The sequence below is a fragment of the Orbilia oligospora genome (genome assembly GCF_000225545.1).
Source record: "Orbilia oligospora ATCC 24927 unplaced genomic scaffold scaffold00078, whole genome shotgun sequence".
In the NCBI taxonomy this organism is placed as follows: domain Eukaryota; kingdom Fungi; phylum Ascomycota; class Orbiliomycetes; order Orbiliales; family Orbiliaceae; genus Orbilia; species Orbilia oligospora.
The window spans coordinates 1,586,841-1,603,381 of NW_011645635.1; the positions used below are offsets into that span (position 1 = coordinate 1,586,841).

The 16,541-nt window shown below is 44.4% G+C and overlaps 6 protein-coding genes across 6 annotated transcripts; 2 read left to right on the top strand and 4 right to left on the bottom strand.

The window, feature by feature from the left end:
- Window positions 1–1,472: 1,472 nt before the first annotated feature.
- Window positions 1,473–3,249, bottom strand: AOL_s00078g465 (uncharacterized protein; the record flags this gene model as incomplete). Its single annotated transcript, XM_011123728.1, has 2 exons — window positions 1,473–3,052; window positions 3,138–3,249. 2 exons carry the CDS (start codon window positions 3,247–3,249, stop codon window positions 1,473–1,475), a joined length of 1,692 nt encoding a protein of 563 aa, XP_011122030.1.
- A 498-nt stretch (window positions 3,250–3,747) lies between these two features.
- AOL_s00078g466 (uncharacterized protein) lies at window positions 3,748–5,286 on the bottom strand (the record flags this gene model as incomplete). The annotated part of the gene is made up of 2 exons (XM_011123729.1): window positions 3,748–4,975; window positions 5,057–5,286. The coding sequence occupies 2 exons, from the start codon at window positions 5,284–5,286 to the stop codon at window positions 3,748–3,750; spliced, it is 1,458 nt and encodes a 485-aa protein (XP_011122031.1).
- A 492-nt stretch (window positions 5,287–5,778) lies between these two features.
- Window positions 5,779–6,641, top strand: AOL_s00078g467 (uncharacterized protein; the record flags this gene model as incomplete). The annotated part of the gene is made up of 2 exons (XM_011123730.1): window positions 5,779–5,901; window positions 5,991–6,641. The coding sequence occupies 2 exons, from the start codon at window positions 5,779–5,781 to the stop codon at window positions 6,639–6,641; spliced, it is 774 nt and encodes a 257-aa protein (XP_011122032.1).
- Window positions 6,642–6,784: 143 nt separating this feature from the next.
- AOL_s00078g468 (uncharacterized protein) lies at window positions 6,785–8,178 on the bottom strand (the record flags this gene model as incomplete). Its single annotated transcript, XM_011123731.1, has 2 exons — window positions 6,785–7,265; window positions 7,355–8,178. 2 exons carry the CDS (start codon window positions 8,176–8,178, stop codon window positions 6,785–6,787), a joined length of 1,305 nt encoding a protein of 434 aa, XP_011122033.1.
- Window positions 8,179–9,989: 1,811 nt separating this feature from the next.
- AOL_s00078g469 (uncharacterized protein) lies at window positions 9,990–10,778 on the bottom strand (the record flags this gene model as incomplete). Its single annotated transcript, XM_011123732.1, has 3 exons — window positions 9,990–10,412; window positions 10,559–10,582; window positions 10,716–10,778. The coding sequence occupies 3 exons, from the start codon at window positions 10,776–10,778 to the stop codon at window positions 9,990–9,992; spliced, it is 510 nt and encodes a 169-aa protein (XP_011122034.1).
- Window positions 10,779–13,547: 2,769 nt separating this feature from the next.
- On the top strand, window positions 13,548–16,139 carry AOL_s00078g470 (uncharacterized protein; the record flags this gene model as incomplete). Its single annotated transcript, XM_011123733.1, has 2 exons — window positions 13,548–13,942; window positions 14,117–16,139. 2 exons carry the CDS (start codon window positions 13,548–13,550, stop codon window positions 16,137–16,139), a joined length of 2,418 nt encoding a protein of 805 aa, XP_011122035.1.
- Window positions 16,140–16,541: the final 402 nt, after the last annotated feature.

A 16,541-nucleotide genomic window follows, 5' to 3' on the forward strand; every position in this document is an offset into this window, starting at 1 on the left:
TGACGTATTCTGCATAAGTAATCACCAGAATCAACTGCGATTGATTGTCATTCCTTCGATCAACAACATCCCCGTCTACCGTATATCGGTTCCGGTCTCACCCCTAAAAAAGTCATTCGGCTAGAAAACCCGGACTTCGAAGAAAAGGAATAGAAAAAAAGCCCTTCTAGAAAATCAAGCAGATCCTTTGAGCAATTGAGACAACCCATATAGCCTAATCTTCGGATCCAGGGACAGCTGTCGACAGGAAAGCTTAAAGGAATCAACTAAGGAAAGGGCAGAACGTTTAAGTGTCTTTTACCAAGGAACCTTCAGGAAGTCGATCTTCAGGAGATTCAAGAAAGAAAGAAAACCGGTATCCTGGTGCTAATGATTTTGCCTTCGGTCGTCCCCACCCTCTTTGACCTGCGATCGCAAGGGTATTGGTTGGATATCTGGATATCTGGATAATCAATTGTACATCTTATATAACGCGTATGTATATACGTGTCTAAATATAAGAACTACGTATCTACGTATGTACTTGATAGGTATATAAAGCTTTAAGTTGCCCCCCCTTCTGAATAAAAATATAGGGATGAACCATGTCAAAAACCCATCTTTGTCTACAAATTAACTATAGAAAACCATTGCCAAATGGGTATCAAAGTCCTCGCCGGCACCCACTTACAAATATATTACAATCGCGAAATCGAAAGCTACAAATGTGTCTATGACGTCTATAAACATATACCCAACATCATTGGAAACACCCCCCGTTTAACGCGTTTGTAAACTAGAACCAATGGAACGGCTACACATATGCTACATACGAAGATCATAACCAACAGGTTATACACATCGCACCAGCTCATGATCAGCCTACTAGTAGTATTCCATTCTCGAGAAACTTTCAGGTAGTGTGTAGGTAAGAAAAAGTAATGTTCGATTTTTCGCCCGCTATTAAAGGTATCTACCCAAAAGGAATACCCTGACTACCCCCCTCCCTGGTCCCCCTGAAGCCCTATCCAAGAAATCCGAGCCTTGCTATACTATTTAAAGGTAAAAGTAAAAAAGTATGAGAAGGAATGACGATGAAATGAATCAATCAAACAAAAGAAAGGGGATTGGGGGGAGTGTCGAAAGGTAGAAGGTAAAGATGGGTAACTGTCCTGTATGATACCAGTGTACATACTGTTAACTTAGAAAAGGGTTGGATTACAAAGATGTTGAAACGGGGAAATGATAGCTTGACAAGGGACGGCTGAATAAAAACTCCATGGAAATGCCAAAACGTTCCCTTCATAAAAAAAAAAAAAAAAAGGTTCACAGATCCCCTTTGCCGAGGAAAGAAATAACAAAAAAAAAGAGCCCTGTAGTAAGTTTCGTTTCAATGTATCCATTTCGTGATAATGGCACAAAAGGTGCCAAAATAGGGGTCAGTAGTCTGTGTATATCCGTAAAACGTCGTCCAGATTCTAGTTGTTGCAATTTTACATTCCCTCCCAAGCGACTTGACCTCCAGCCTTGCTGAATAATCCGCTGGCTCCAGCACCGTAGACACCTCCTTGAACCCTCTCATTGATTACCTTTCCCCAAACCCTTCGGGCATTGTCGAAATCTGTGCCACCGCCTGCCATTCCCTTAGCCACAACTTCGACAACTTCCCACCTGCTAACCGCAATCCCAAAGGCACTGCCTTCATCTCCTCCCCGGCCTGCCGCGATGTTAACCCTTTGTGGTATAGTTACCAAGAATTCCATCACGCTTGTATTTCCAACAATCTCCCTCAACCCGAATTCTGTTCCAGCCAATCCCTTCATCATCCTCAAACTTGCTTGTGCATTCTCCTTCAAAGCAATGACGCTGGCGTACTCGACCAACTTCTTGTAGAAACTAGGATTTTTTCGTAGATACTCCCTGTAAAGCTTCTCATCCGCTGGCAAAATCGTTGCCAACGTCTTGAGATAGTCTGGATGCGGAGGCGCCAATGGGATCTCCACCACAATCGGTAAAACCTGAGTTGGTGGTAAGCTCGCGAGCAAATGGAGGCTGCGAGAATGAGGACCTTGTCCAGAAGGGCCAGGGATGTATGTCGCTAGGGCCTTTAGGACCTTTGGTAACAGGTCTTTTGATTCTCGTAGATGTGTTGGAAAGTGTGTCGAATAGTTGGCGATGTAACTGGCTGATCTGGAGGTTAGGAATGATGCTGTGAATTGGTCTGATTGCTCGCCAGGTGGTGTGGTGTAGAGCGCGATCGTGCTTTGATGTCGGTTGTTGGCTATGAGGTATTCTAAACCTTTTGATGTGGAGTAGATTTTCTCTCCAGCAGATGTCCCTCGCTCCAATGTTGGTCCGACAAGGAGGAATTCGGAGTAAAATTCGATAACGGTCATATACATTAACACATCAAACTCCATCTCTACCATTGCCGTTGCAAACCCGAGTAAACCGTCTAGCGTGCCTTCACCTTCGAATCTAGCTTCCACCTGTGGGAAATGTGAGCGGGAAACGACGTCCCAATTCATACCAGCCATCTTTGGTATCATTGACAATAAACGAGCTTGCGCCAGCGTTTTCTCAGCTCGTGACATAGAGGCAGACTTATTCCTCCATGAGCAGTTATCGAAGAAGGATTGGTAAATGTCCTTGTCGCCGAAGACGCGTCGCCAGATTAAGCCTTCACCGACGCCACCAGGGCCAACTTTGTCGATGGATAATAGCTCAAGTAAAGTCCTAGCAGCGAGGTCTGCCACATCCGTGTTCGAAGCAACAAGAGAGAGATTAACAATTGCAGCGACGAGCTCAGGATGACTAGCAAGAGAACGAGCCTCAGACGGCGAAGCAGTAGACTTCTGGAGCAACTTAAGTCCCATAAGCTGGATGTGAGCATTTGGGAAGGTGAGAGTCGGGAGGATTTCCGCTGGCGTTGTCAATGTTAGTAGCTCACTGAAGCGGATAGGCTCCAGGAGGGATATGAGAAGGGCGCACAGCGGCTGAGGGCTGCTGGTGAGCGGCAAGGTCTTTGTGAGAAGAGGGAGGAAGATGGGAAGAGCAGCTTTGCGACTTTCCTCTGTTTAGAACTGTTAGCCACCCTTGGGAGGTCCATAGGTTTTATCGATAAGGAGGGGTAAAACGGGGCAACGGCTAGGACCCACCGTTTAGCTGTAATCGGAAGGTGTCAACAAGCTTGACATCTAGGTCTGTAGCATTTGTGAAGCCTTCGAGGTGCGCCTGGAGGGACTTTGCGGTATCAGGCATTCCTGCCATGGTGGCGATGAAGTAGCCGTGCTTTCGGGACGATGAGCGGCTACGGCGGTTAGCGACGACAAGGCAAGGCTAGAGGCGACTATGTTTGTTGAGGCTCAGAAATGCGAAAAAAGCGCTTCCTTTAGATATCGAATAGGGCCTGGAAATGGAGCTATCGGTATGCAGATGCTGAAGTTGAGGCTGGGAGCTTGCAATGGCGATGGCGGAAAGGAGAACAAGCGATGGTGTCGAGGGAGGGCCAGTTAGCTTGTTGAGGTTGCCGTTGGCCTGCATTTGAAATCAGGTCGGTCGTTGGCGGTAAAAAAAACCAATTTAAATTTCCGCATTTGGTAATTCGGCCTCGGACTTCCACTTTTGGTAATTTCCGCTTTCGAAAGACCGCTCTAAACGGAAATCAACTGATTTCAATCTGACATCAAATTGATATTCGCGGTATTTGGCTCACGAGATCTAGGTAATTATATGTACTAGCCTTCAATTGGATTAATATAATTAATCTCAAGCCAACCCAAGTGTAAGGTCTACTTCTAATCTATATGGCTGCTCGAGCTCGTCATCTGTATCAACAGGATATAACTCGTCACCAGCCTCCGGATACTCGGAATCCCCACTGAATTCACTATCCCCACTTCCAGATTCTTCTTCAATATCATTTGATAGGATACTAGATCCATGTTCTTCGTCTCCCGAAGCAACATAATCAGAATCTAGGTCTTCGTCCTGTTCCAAATCCGCCCAAGCTCCCCAGTCGTCTTCCATCTGATCAAAATCTATATCCCCCTCCCATTGAAACTCCCAAGGCTTGCTCGGAAAGTCTGGATCGAATATCTTCCTTTTCGAAATCACACAAGTAGCCACAACATTCCTTGGACCTGCGATTGTATATGTCGTCCCCCTAAAGGTACATCTTTCAAGATTCCGTCCGTCCTTTCCATTCAACACCAAGCCGAGAAAGCGTTCCAAAGCCTTGGTCCTACACCTATGAGGAGCCGGCCTAGGCCATGAGATATCCAACTGTGCAATCTTAGGTAGGACTGGGGGCCGAAAGGTAAAACGAGAGGATTCCTCGACATCCCACTCTGCATTGATTATTTTTAACGACTCGAGATTCGGGAACTGTCTACTGAGTAATTCGAGGCCATATGACTGACAGATATCGATTTTTGCAGAATTGAAAATTAAGGTGAGATTTTTGATGTTCCGGAAGTTAAAGTCCCCTGTGAAGGGGTAGCTGGCTCTGTGGATGCTTAGGGTTTCAACAGTTGCGGAACTGACGACGGGTAGGAGGTAATCATATTCCTTAGATGTGAACCCTAGATTCGCTTCGAATGATTGAAGAGCCTTTGGAAGCAAGATTTCTTCCACCTTTTCAGAAAATTGGTTTTCGGGGATGAAAGGTCCTAAAAGATCTCGGGCTTTGGGAAATTGTCTCATTGTCCATTCATAAAGTCCAGCAGTCGATCGTTCGACGTCTGGCAAAAGACGGTAGTTTGCGATATCGTTATACCATTCCTCGTCGGTACCAAACCAGATAAATGCAAAATGATCGATATTGTCATAGAAAGGTAAGGCAGAAAGATCCCGAAAGAGAGTGTAGTATGCATTTCTTTGGAGAATCCAAAAGCTGAAGATGTTGACCGTCAGGCTTTGAAGATTGGGGAATATCAACGCTGCAGAATAAAGATCTTGTAGGGTATCCAGATTATATATTGTGAAATTCATCGACCTGACAGGAGAGAAGGGTATATGTTAACATGTTAGACTCGTCCTCAGACATTAGAGTAGATCCAGCCAGGGATTACCATACCGTATATGATCTTTCAAGGGGACCAACCAACCACCGTTCGTAAACATTTTGAGAAGACGCTTGTGGTTATCATCGTGTAATTTAATGCCACTGAACCTGCTTGGGAAGGCTACAGAGTAACAAAATCGTGAACATTTCGCGAATGCCGCTGCATCTTCAGAGTCTAGATGCGATATGATGGAATAGCAAATTTCCGTAGGGAAAATAAAATAGACTTCGTTTATAGACATTTCTATTTATATGAACCGCTGGATTGTCGACAACGGAGAAGTAGTTTAATTGAAGGTATCTTAATATCATCTAGTGGGAGATCTGGGGTATGGGTTTTGAACGGAGTCTCGCGATCTCGTCTCAAAAATCCGAAAAGAAAAAGGGCTGAGAATATAACACGCGCCAGTCTAAGGCTGCCCGAATATACGCGCACACCAGCTGCAGCACGGAGTCTCATGATCAAGTCCCATTAACGGGAATGTATTTTATCGGTTTTATGACTATTCAAACTGGCCATGGGCTGCATGACACATCTGCGTCCTTGGTTGGGACTCGGCCTGTTAAGTTGAAGTGGGCCTTACTAAATTCGGCCGACCAGAATTAAATGTCTTGGCACAGCGGCATTCCTTCCTTCACATCGACTTTTACACCTTCTCGACCTCTCTCAACTATCATATTTTCACAACTTCGTCTCTTTTACCAAACATACTCCCACGTCCTAACCGATCGCGATGGCCTTCCGAGGGGGCAGAGGTGGCTTTCGCGGCGGCCGAGGCGGTGGATCCAATGGCGGTCCCATGATGCCTCGAGAATTCGACGTCAAACCAGACTTCGGTCCTACAGAACAATTCCCAGTACGCATTGCCCTCCATCAGATCCTGACTTCAGAAAACAAAGGCTTCTATCGAATTATCACCACTAATCCAATTCTTCTATCGTTCAGGACTACACAATCCCCTTTCAAGATCCCCTAACCTCCACCGAACGAATACACATCGCCCGTTTCCGCGACCACCGAGAAAAAGTGCACAGCGGACCACTCTACACCGTTCTTGGCAAACGTAAGGGTCTAGAAGATCCATTCGAAGATGTGGTTACCTACTCTGCCAAAAAATACCATCGGCAGAAAAGAAAAGTTCCGAAGTTAGATTCACGACCTTATGTGTTTGAGTTTTTCCCCGTAGAGTTATGGGAAACGATGGATTCAAGTTATGCGGCGACTGGGGATAGGAGCGTGGTTATTACTGGGAAAAAAGATCAGAAGAAAAGATTGTTAATATCGAGTTTGAATACCGAGTTACCTAATGGAGGGCATCATGATGATGGGTCTGATGGGTCTGATGAAGAAGATGAAGAAAAGGAGAGAGAAAAGAAGTCTGTGCTGGCGAAGTTGATGAGTCATAAAGATGAAGAGGATGATGGGTTGGGAGATGAAGATGAGGATGATGATGATAAAGAGGATGAAGGAGAGGAAGAAGATGATTACCAGGACGACGAAGATGGAGATTACAATGCCGAGCAGTACTTCGACGACGGAGATGGAGATGTCGACTACGGTGATGATGATGGCGGAGGAGGAGCATGGTTCGATTAGTAAAAGCAAAGGATTAATCTGGTTCCTTATAGATGTACATACCTCCCGTTTAATCAAATTTACCATTCAATTTGAGTATACACTACAAGCAATAACAAATAATAAGGAGAAAAGTAACGAATGCTGGTGATGGTGATGGTGGTTTAAAACTCCTGCTGATTCCTCCACTTCTCCTCCCACCCTCTATAAAACGGACTCTCTTCCAAAGTCCTCACCTCCTTCCCCTCTTCCCAAACCCCCATTTCCACCTGTCTCCTCTTCATCCTCTCCAACATCGGCAAAACCACATGTTCTACATGCCAAGTCCCCTTGTACTCCAAAATCTTCTTGTTCCCTTCCCTCAATACCTTCTCTACCAAAGCTGGCACCCCAGGTTCATCTTCAAACTCCTTTACCGGCGTAAAAAGCGCTTTATAGTTAAAAACTATACCCCCAGAAAGTGGTAGCCGTCTTAACGTCTGCCAGTCCACTCTCAATGTCAAATCTTCCTCTTTGATGTTGTGATCTTGTCCACTGCGTCGCTTGTTAAATTTTTCACCTCCGCAGACGAATAACGGCTCTCCAACGACAATATCCCATGAACCTCTCTGAATCGGTTTATCCGTTGTCAACTTCGAAAAGTATCTGTCCGCGCGATTAATTGAACGTTAGCCTAAAAACCAACTTCTCTTTATAACCTATAACAGTAAGTGGTGGACTTTTGAGTAACCCACCGATCCATACTCCTTTCCATCTTCTCCTTATACTCCGGCACAACCCCATGAATCTCCCCCAAAGCCTTTCCAATCTTCTCCCCCAAATCCCACCCAACGCTACTACAAATCATCCCCGCCACAAATACATACTTCCCACCCCTCCCATCATCCGGCATCACAATCGCAAAATCCTCCGGTACATTCTGAAACACAAAATCCAGCGGGTCCATCTTATAAACCTCAAACTCCCTACCCAATATCCTATTCAAAAACACAAACTTCGAAGTATCGAAATGGAAATATTGTGGATATCGCGAACATAGGAATTGAATCACCATTTCCATAAGTTCTTGACATGCTACTTCTACACGCCAGGGATTGCTGATGTTTAGATGTCTATCGATGATCTTGGTTTTGTATTTTTGAAGGATTTGGGATCGTTGGAGGAGGCGGGTGGAGTAGGTGTCTTCGAGTTCTAGCCACCAGTTTGGTTCTAATCTTGTCAATGACATAGTTTGGTGGTACGCCCAGCGGAAGGGACGGTATGGACGGGGCTTAGCAGTTTTTATATCGAAAGCATGATAGGGCTCTGGAAGAGGGACGCCGGTTAAGGTTGCATAACAGGGGAAAGGGCCTATAGATGTTATTTGGGCCAAGGTATACGCTTTTAGTGGATATGCCGGTGGGAGATTGGGAGACTTTTCCTTGAGGATACGTAGAGTGCCATCACGATTTGGTTTTGGAGACCGTCTACTATTGATGTATGCGTATAGTAGAACTGCGAATGGTAGTCCGACTAGGAAGGACGCAGACAGGACGTATATCGATGTATATTCGAGCATGCTGGTTTAGATCTTGTGGGGCTGCTATGATAAACTCTCTATCGATCAATTGATACCAGTTCGATTGGTACTTCTATGATCTAATCGGACTGGATCTATAGAGCATCGAGTGGTCAATAACGACCGTTAACCCAAAATGATCCAGGGAATCATGAGAGGTTGAAGTTATAAGAAGGCTTTTATATATACCGGCCTAACAGGTTCTCCTAAAGTCAAAGGCCCCCCCTGACCCCGCTACTTCTGTCGCGTTGTTATTGTTGTAAATTCGTCCACGATGTATACCAGTACTGGTACCGGTACCGTATTGATAGGTATTCAATATCGATCCTTCCTACTTCTCCCTAATAGAATTTTATAATAGAATCCGAATATAAGTAAATATTATCCCTCTTAAGCTTTTTTGACAGTATTAAAGAAGAAGAAAAGAATGGTTCTATGATACTCCAAACTCGCGATCGATGTTGCATAGTATGCTCGGAGCTATGACAAATCGAGGCCAATATAATAGGTATCTAGGCCAGACTATATCTAGGTACTTGCCGCCCTCCGATATATTAGCTCTAGCGTCAGCGTGCACATGTCCGTGCGACATCCCACACCCACTATTCTACTAAGAGGCTCTTGGTATATATACTCGCTATACTATAAGTATTCAAGTAACTGTTGAGCTACCCCTAGCTCCCGAGTCTGTGTAACACGCAAGCGTCATAGCCAACATCAACGTCCAAGGCTGCAGGTTTAAATTGTCTTACCATCATACATCATACAAACATCAGGACTAGTACTGATGCCAGCTGTTCGATTGTCTCCAAATCTAGATTCTCGTCGATCTATTAAAACGAGGCTGAACTTAAGCCCTACGCTTGGAAAATATATATAAAAAAAAGGATAAAAGTGATAATTAACTGAGTTACCATTAATATTAATCAAAATACCTATATACTTGTCTAAAATCTTGGATACTAATGGGTACTAAGTCTATACTATCAGGCACGAAAGAAAAATAATTCCTCTAATATAATATGCAATTAATTCGTATTTCCTCCCAGACCGTTCGTTGATTCAGTGAGTGAGAGTTGAAAGTTAACTCCCCATCATATCCGAGGGACCCGTATTATAATTCAAGAACAAGAACAAGAGAAAAAAAACAGAACGCAATGCAAGACCAGTGTATACAAAATTAACGATAGCAATCAAGAACGAAGACAAACTTTGGAAAGGAAGAAAAAAGTAGCAAACACTCCCAAGAAGAAAGACACCATCTTTTTGTTCTGCTGATAGAGAAGAAGAAAACAACTAGTTTAAACGACAAGAACGGTAGGGGCAAAATATCTGCGCAAGCGGGTAAGAAGAGAATGGAAAAGAAAGGAAAAACTCCGTCCCAACACCGATGTATATATATAAACAGACGAAGAACCAAAAGTACCTGAAGCGCAGCATTCTGATATTCCCAACGGTAATAAAAAAAAGACACTGAAGCGACGTTTTTTGTGGTCAATGCAAATGTTGTGGGCGTTAAGAGTGAGTAGGAATGGTAAACGAGACTGCGCGCGTGGTGTAAAAGTGAGAGAGAAAGAAAAGGTCGAAATAAAGTTATAAACACCCCCAGCGAATCCAGCCGTAACCAGTCCTTAAAAAAAAAATCCGACCGAGTACCAGCCTTATACCTGTGGTGTGATTCCTTGAGAGCGGACAAAAAAGAGAAACAAGACAAAAGACAACGGTTTTTTATATTACGATTTCTTTCTCTGTCGGGAACGAGTATACCAAATCACAAACAAAAACAAAATCCACCTCTTGAAGAAGAGATTCTATCTCCAGACTGGTCGGCCATTGCTGCCTTTTTGGTCGGAGTCGGTGCCAATACTTCTTTGTCGACTAGCGAAGGTGCTGTTTGCGTAGGGGCCGACATCATCTGGTACGGTTGTCCCCCTTCTACCTCCTCTGTTGCTAGATCCGCTGGTGACCGAACCTGGTCCACCGCGGTCTCCACCCGAGTGACTGCGGATGGAGGAGGTAGAAGTAGTTGTGGCAGCAGGAGAGATCATTGAGTTATTGTGGCTTGAGGCCTCGGCAGCACGACGTGAGGAGGAAGCAGTAGAAGAGGCGAAAGATGGAGGCTTAGAGGTAGTATTGAGGTGGCGTGGACGGTGAGGGCCGTTGTTAGATGAAGATGAAGGTTCTTCTGGGGTTCTGGCTTCAGAGTCTGAAGGAGGAGGTGATGGAGGAGCGATCTGTGCAATTGTGATGATAATGAAGACAGAGTAAGTAAGAATACTTTTAATATATATATTTGTGTGATGAAGGCAGCATGAGGCATGGAGAAAACCGGGAGATGGAATGCATTATGTATGCATGGGAAGCAAAGTTAAGCAATTACCTCTGTAGCTTCTTGTGGTTGTTCCTGTAGACAGCCCGCGTTAGTCGGGATGAAACAGGTTTAGACAGCCACCGGCCAATGGATGGCTAGCTGCAGTGGGAGAAAGCACAGAGTGGAATGTAAAAATTTTAATTTTTTTTCAAGATTGTAGACATACCGACTGCTCCTGGATCTGTTCTTGCTCGTCGACAGCAGGTGCTGTGCTCTCTTGTGACGCCATGGTGGAATGTTACGCGAAAAGAGACCGGGTGAATAACTGAGGGATATAGTCGGCTTTCGGGAGGCTAAGGGACTGGAGAGTCGGCTGATCTGTAGGCTGCAGGTATGTGTATGTATGTGGTAAGGAAGCCTGCGAATTGAATCGATTGCAAACGCAGAAAAAAAGAAGCGAGTCGGACGAAGGTGAGGATGATGATGCAGTTAGTTAGTTCAATAGTTGTGAAGATGGTGAAGATGGTGATGATGGTTGTGGTTGATATGGGGGGGAGGTTGATGGTAGTTAAGTTGGAAGGAGAGAAAAGGGAAATGGGAAATTGATTCTGGCTCGGGAAGGGGAAGTGGGAAGTGGAAGGAAAGCGGGAGCCAGTCCACCCAAACCGGGGCCAACCCGTCCTGTTAATTTGACCGCTGCACGATTTCCGCTCGTTAGCGAAAGACACACCACCGAAAAGAGCTTAATGGCCAGGGGCGCCGCGGACTCGGATTCTTTTAGAGTTAATATTATATTGATTTGGATATATTAACAGGACCGTTTGTTGACAGGTGAGGCAATGATCAAGCCATAGTCGTGTCTGTTAATAACTGACAATAACTGACGATGAGAATAACAGTGGGGAACTACGAAGGGGTTCTTTCTATTTTATATCTGCTCACGACTGTCGACTGCACTACTAGCTAGCTACTTCCACACGAGCAAGGAGGTTAGCAGCCCTGGTATGCATACTTACATACTTGCTTGGTATGGATTCGATTCACGTCAAGTCAATCTTATGCAGGGAGAGGGGTATTCCATCCCATCCCATCCCCCATTCACTCGTCTGTCCATACAGAATGGCCTCGTCAGCCAGCTCATTGGGGGGAAGGAAGAAAAAAAAATGAGATGTGCTGGCAAGGGACCACGAGATGCGATGCCAGGATCCAATCGAACACTTCCGTCGGCATGCATCATGCACCCAATTGGCCGGTAATGTCGCCCCACTCTCGCCCCGGGCTAGTCCCTTTCGGTCAACCAACCAACGACACCTCTGAGTTGCACGTTGAGGACCCCGCAGTCTGGTGCAAACGGTGGTAGAGATGTGAATGTATGACGTTGGGAGTCACATTTGCTTCACTTGTTGGTTAAGTGAGCTGTTGGGACGGTGCCTCGGATTCTGAGGTAAAACATCGATAAGGCGTGCAGTCTATTCGTCCTTCGAACCCACTCCCTTTGCTTTAACCGGCATGCGCATGTGTATGTACACTAGTACGTACCATCATGACTAACTACCCAACTAACTAGGCACTTTATTTAGCTAATATTGACTAATGGTCAGATGCATAAGCGGACCCCGGTGATACCACGGTATAGATCCGGCCTAGTATATACATGAAATAGAGAGCTATCGAGATGTATTTCTGAAATTCGATTCTAACAAGGAGAACGTGGGCTCTGCATGCATGGTGTTTCCGTACAGCAACTTTGGCTCTGTGACTACCTTTTCTTTATAAATTTGGAGACTTATGCCAGATGATTTGCGTTATAATAGGTAATCACAAAAGATTTACATAACGTGGTTACTATCAGCATTTGAGCTTCCGCGTAAGGAACGTTAGCGTATTGATATATAGCTGGGTGCGCGGGTTATAACCTATTTATTGATATAACTTCTAATTATAATTTGGTCTGATCAGATTTTATAAGGTATATACTTAACTTATAAAGCCGTCTAAGTTATATTACGTCAAACTCACCAGCCGTTTAAATATGCGAATTCGGACCCTTGCATTGTCTCGTAAACCAGACCCGGCCCTTGCACTTAAATATCCGTCGTTACTAGGTAATGAATGGTAAGCCGGCGTGGATCTAAGTCGTAATTGCAATATTGATATCAGCTGCGCTGTATTATCAACTTTCCGCAACGATGACTCCGCTTTGGATCATTATAATTTAATTATAGAAGTTAGCGGGCCGATCTTGAAAATATGCTTCTACCCAAATTCGAATATTCGTCGGTACAAAGGGAGGGATCGCGTCGACTCGCGGATTCGTTGATTGACGAGAGATCTCTGAAAAATGAATACTTGCAAAAAAAATATTCCATCAAATAGCTGCGACTGAAGATTGCCGGATAATAAAACTGGGCGCTTCTGCAATTGCAGAAAGCTCACACCCGGTTTTATGGCTCTAGATATATACTTATATTTATACCTTACAGGTGTCATTGAGGTAGCCTATAGAATATGTTCTAGAAATTGTGTCATACTGAGACTGAATATTGGGTAAACTCTATTTATTTTGAGGATATAATCATAGGCAAAAAGCGCATAGGAATATCGGGTACAGACATATGTGGCCAATGAGGGTGAGTTTGGATTGGTTGAAACCCACCGTGACCATTCTAAATGTCTCTAGATGTCACTAATTAGCTATATCGCTAGGTTTAAAGAGGGTTCTAGACTAGCGCATTGATAGTATATTCTAGTTGGTTAATTAACTGCGCCAAGTCCACCGAGTGAGGTCTACATGCTACAATCCAACGATAATCTTTCCACGTGGTTTAACCTAGACGTCTAGACCTTTCTATTCCTGAATTATATCTATTAGCGCATGCGCATAAAATCTCCTATTCCTCCTTGCATAGAATCTATTCGCTTTGACATACTACAGCTAGCACACAGCTTAATATTTACCACTTCTCTAGATCCGCCGACACACCATATTTCGTTCGATTACGGAGTCCAGAGCTGTAAAATTTAAAATACGTACAGGTTAATGAATGTCGATCGAACGATGGAGTCAAGTTCAACCAAAGCAATTGATTTTAATGTCAGAGAACAGCGATACCTAACATCGTGCTCACTACTTACGAACTTATCGACTAGGCACTCTGATTATGAACGGAAGAAGCAACTTAAACTGATCAGAGATGAAAAAGAAGATATGGGTAGGACATACCAGTTGGACAGGCTCCTGGACAGGCTAGCCTCCTTGCTCGTGGCCCATGGAGGTGGCGACTGTGTAGCAGTGACCCTTGGTGGCCTTACGAATGATAAGATCACACTGCTGGCCAGTTACGCAACCTCCGGGTCAGAGGAAGGAGACAGTCTACTTCAGGAAGCAACCCAAAAGTCAGGGAGAACCCAACCTTGGACGCTTGAAGCTACCGTAAATTTGAGAGCTGAAAAGTAAGTTTTATTTGTAGAGACCAAGGCCAGATGCTATTACCACCATCTAGATTCTTCATTCAATATTATATCTGCTTCTCCAAAACTGCCGCTGCAATATATTAGTTGATACATATGCAAATGTAATCTGGTTAATGTAGTTTGAGAGCTAATATAGGCCGTGTCCGCTTATAGGACCCGATCTACAGAAGAAATAAAGTTCCACGGCGAGAAAATTTTCGGATATTTAAGTAGTTATCATTCGACGACAGACCAACAGGTCCGACAAGACATCGATAAAGACTTTTCGATTCAGCAGATGTTGTATTCGATAAACAAAATCCAGTCTAGATACCGAATTTTGAATGGCCATCTGAGAAAGATACGAAGGGTTGACCTCAGGGAATACGGACATAAGGCTGTAGAGCAATGGGAAAAGGATTACTATATCCCTATGCCTAGTAGAGGCGATTTCCAAGACGAATCACTTGCGGAAAAGTTGCCTCGGGCCTTTCTTGACTTTGAACGCAGTCGTAATATGGACGACCGAAGAAGGCAACTTAAAGAATATATAACTACTCATCCGAGGATGCCGACAAGCGTTCTTTCAAGAGATGAGTTTATTATATGGCATGAACTATTTCTATGGCTATTTAGAGCCGTAGGCCAAGTAATAGAAACTTGTACCGCAGCGAAGAACGCCAAAGGGTCGCAAGATGAAGGTACCAATTCTTATAACCGTCTTAACAAATGTGCGGAAATACTAGATGCGTTTTTCCAGCTGGTTGTGAAAGTAGTCGACGGCTCGTGCATATTCAGAAGGTGGGCTGCGATACTTCAAAAGATCGTTGATGGAGAGGGTGAAAAGCGTGCAAGGCGGGATGATACTGAATTGCTCAAAATCTTTCCTGATGCGTCCCAAGAACAAGCCGCCGGACCCGCGCAAACTCCATCAATAGATCCTGAGGAGCACAATTTGGAAATTGAACAGGAGAGCCAAGCTGTCGCTGGGGAGCAGAAACAGGGAACATTCCGAAAAATAGTTGGTACAATTCGGGGAACGTTCAAGAGGAAGAAAGCAGCAGACAGCCAGTCTAGAAATAGGCCGAATATTGATTTAACAGGAGGTACTTTAAGACGCATGTTTGGAAAGCCTGTAACCTGGATTAAGACGGGTGGTCGAAAACGTGAAGGGTTGGAAGGTATCATTGATCCACAAGCATTAGTTGCTACCTCTGAGGTTAATTCTGGTGGTCAGGAAGAATCTATGGAAACCCCCAAAGGTGGAGATGCCCAGAAAACGACGGAAGATGGGGATGGTGGTATCGCCTTGAAAACTTCAACAAAAGCCTTACCGATTCCCGGAAAGCAGAGCGAGTCGTCATTGAACGAGGATGCTTATGAGGAGAATGAGGAAGAAGATGGAGATGATTTCGACTTGGTGATCACGAAAGTTGCTAAGGAAGTCCCAGAAACACCTCAAAATACGATTTTTAGGTTGGTTTATCCCTTGACGGACTACCAACTGATCGTTCGCGCGGTGCTTCAGGACAGAAATATTGCGACCCAGATCAGAGGACGTGGGTTTGAATTGCAAGTTATCACAGCTGGAAGACCTCAGTCTCTGTTGAAAACCGAGCGACTTGAAGAAACACTGCGTCGGTTTTTTAGCGTGAAGAGTCCAAAGAGTAACCCATTGGAAATACAAAGCCAGATAACCAGTTTCATTCATAATTTGGAGAAAATTATAACTTCGAAATCCCGTCTCCAGCAGGTGCTTGATCATCAAAACGAAGGCCATGCGGTCCTCGCACCCCAACATGCGGAGCTATTACTCCTCGAGCATATGGTGCAGCAAAAACCTCGGTCGACCTATGGGTACATTGGCATTTCAAAACGGCCATGTTTCGTTTGCGAAAACATATTACACTTGCATAAACCTAACATTCGAACGCGGAAGGGACATGGCCATGTCTACGTGTCCGAAATACCTAAAGGGTTGGGAGCCAATACCATAGAAAATGTTTTTGATATTGTTGAAGAGTTGGCGAAAAATATTACTGTACAAGCATCCCCTGATGAAATCAAGCCGAAGTCGAGTGATACGACTTACAGCCACCATGCAGGCATCTATGGGCGGGGGGCTCGATCCCCCCCTGTCGGCAGTCTTGAGGATCTCAGAGAATACGGGGAAATTGAAAGGGAAGAGAGAATTTAAGACAAATAATAGGGTGTAATTCGGCCGGGGGTATGTAGGGAATCAGTTCATTCGAGTATTAAGTAAGTAGGTAAACTAAAAACTTGATTGATTTTGAAAAGCGAGGCATTGATGACTTGCGGAGTTTCTTTATGAATATTGGTATCCGTGCTCGGTAGCAAATAAAGGAGGCCTGTTGTATTCATATATGTATTTTCGCCATGAACTGGGGTATCGACATATTTCCAGATCCATGTATATATGTATTGCATCGGAATCGTTAAATTGTGACAGAGAAAGGTAAAACTAGCCCTCGAACAGCTATATACGACGACAACATTAACTGCTCCAGCCACACCAAGAGAAGCGGATCAAGAACGCCTCTGCAATAAAACTAAAAATTATACAAAAGAACCAATAGGG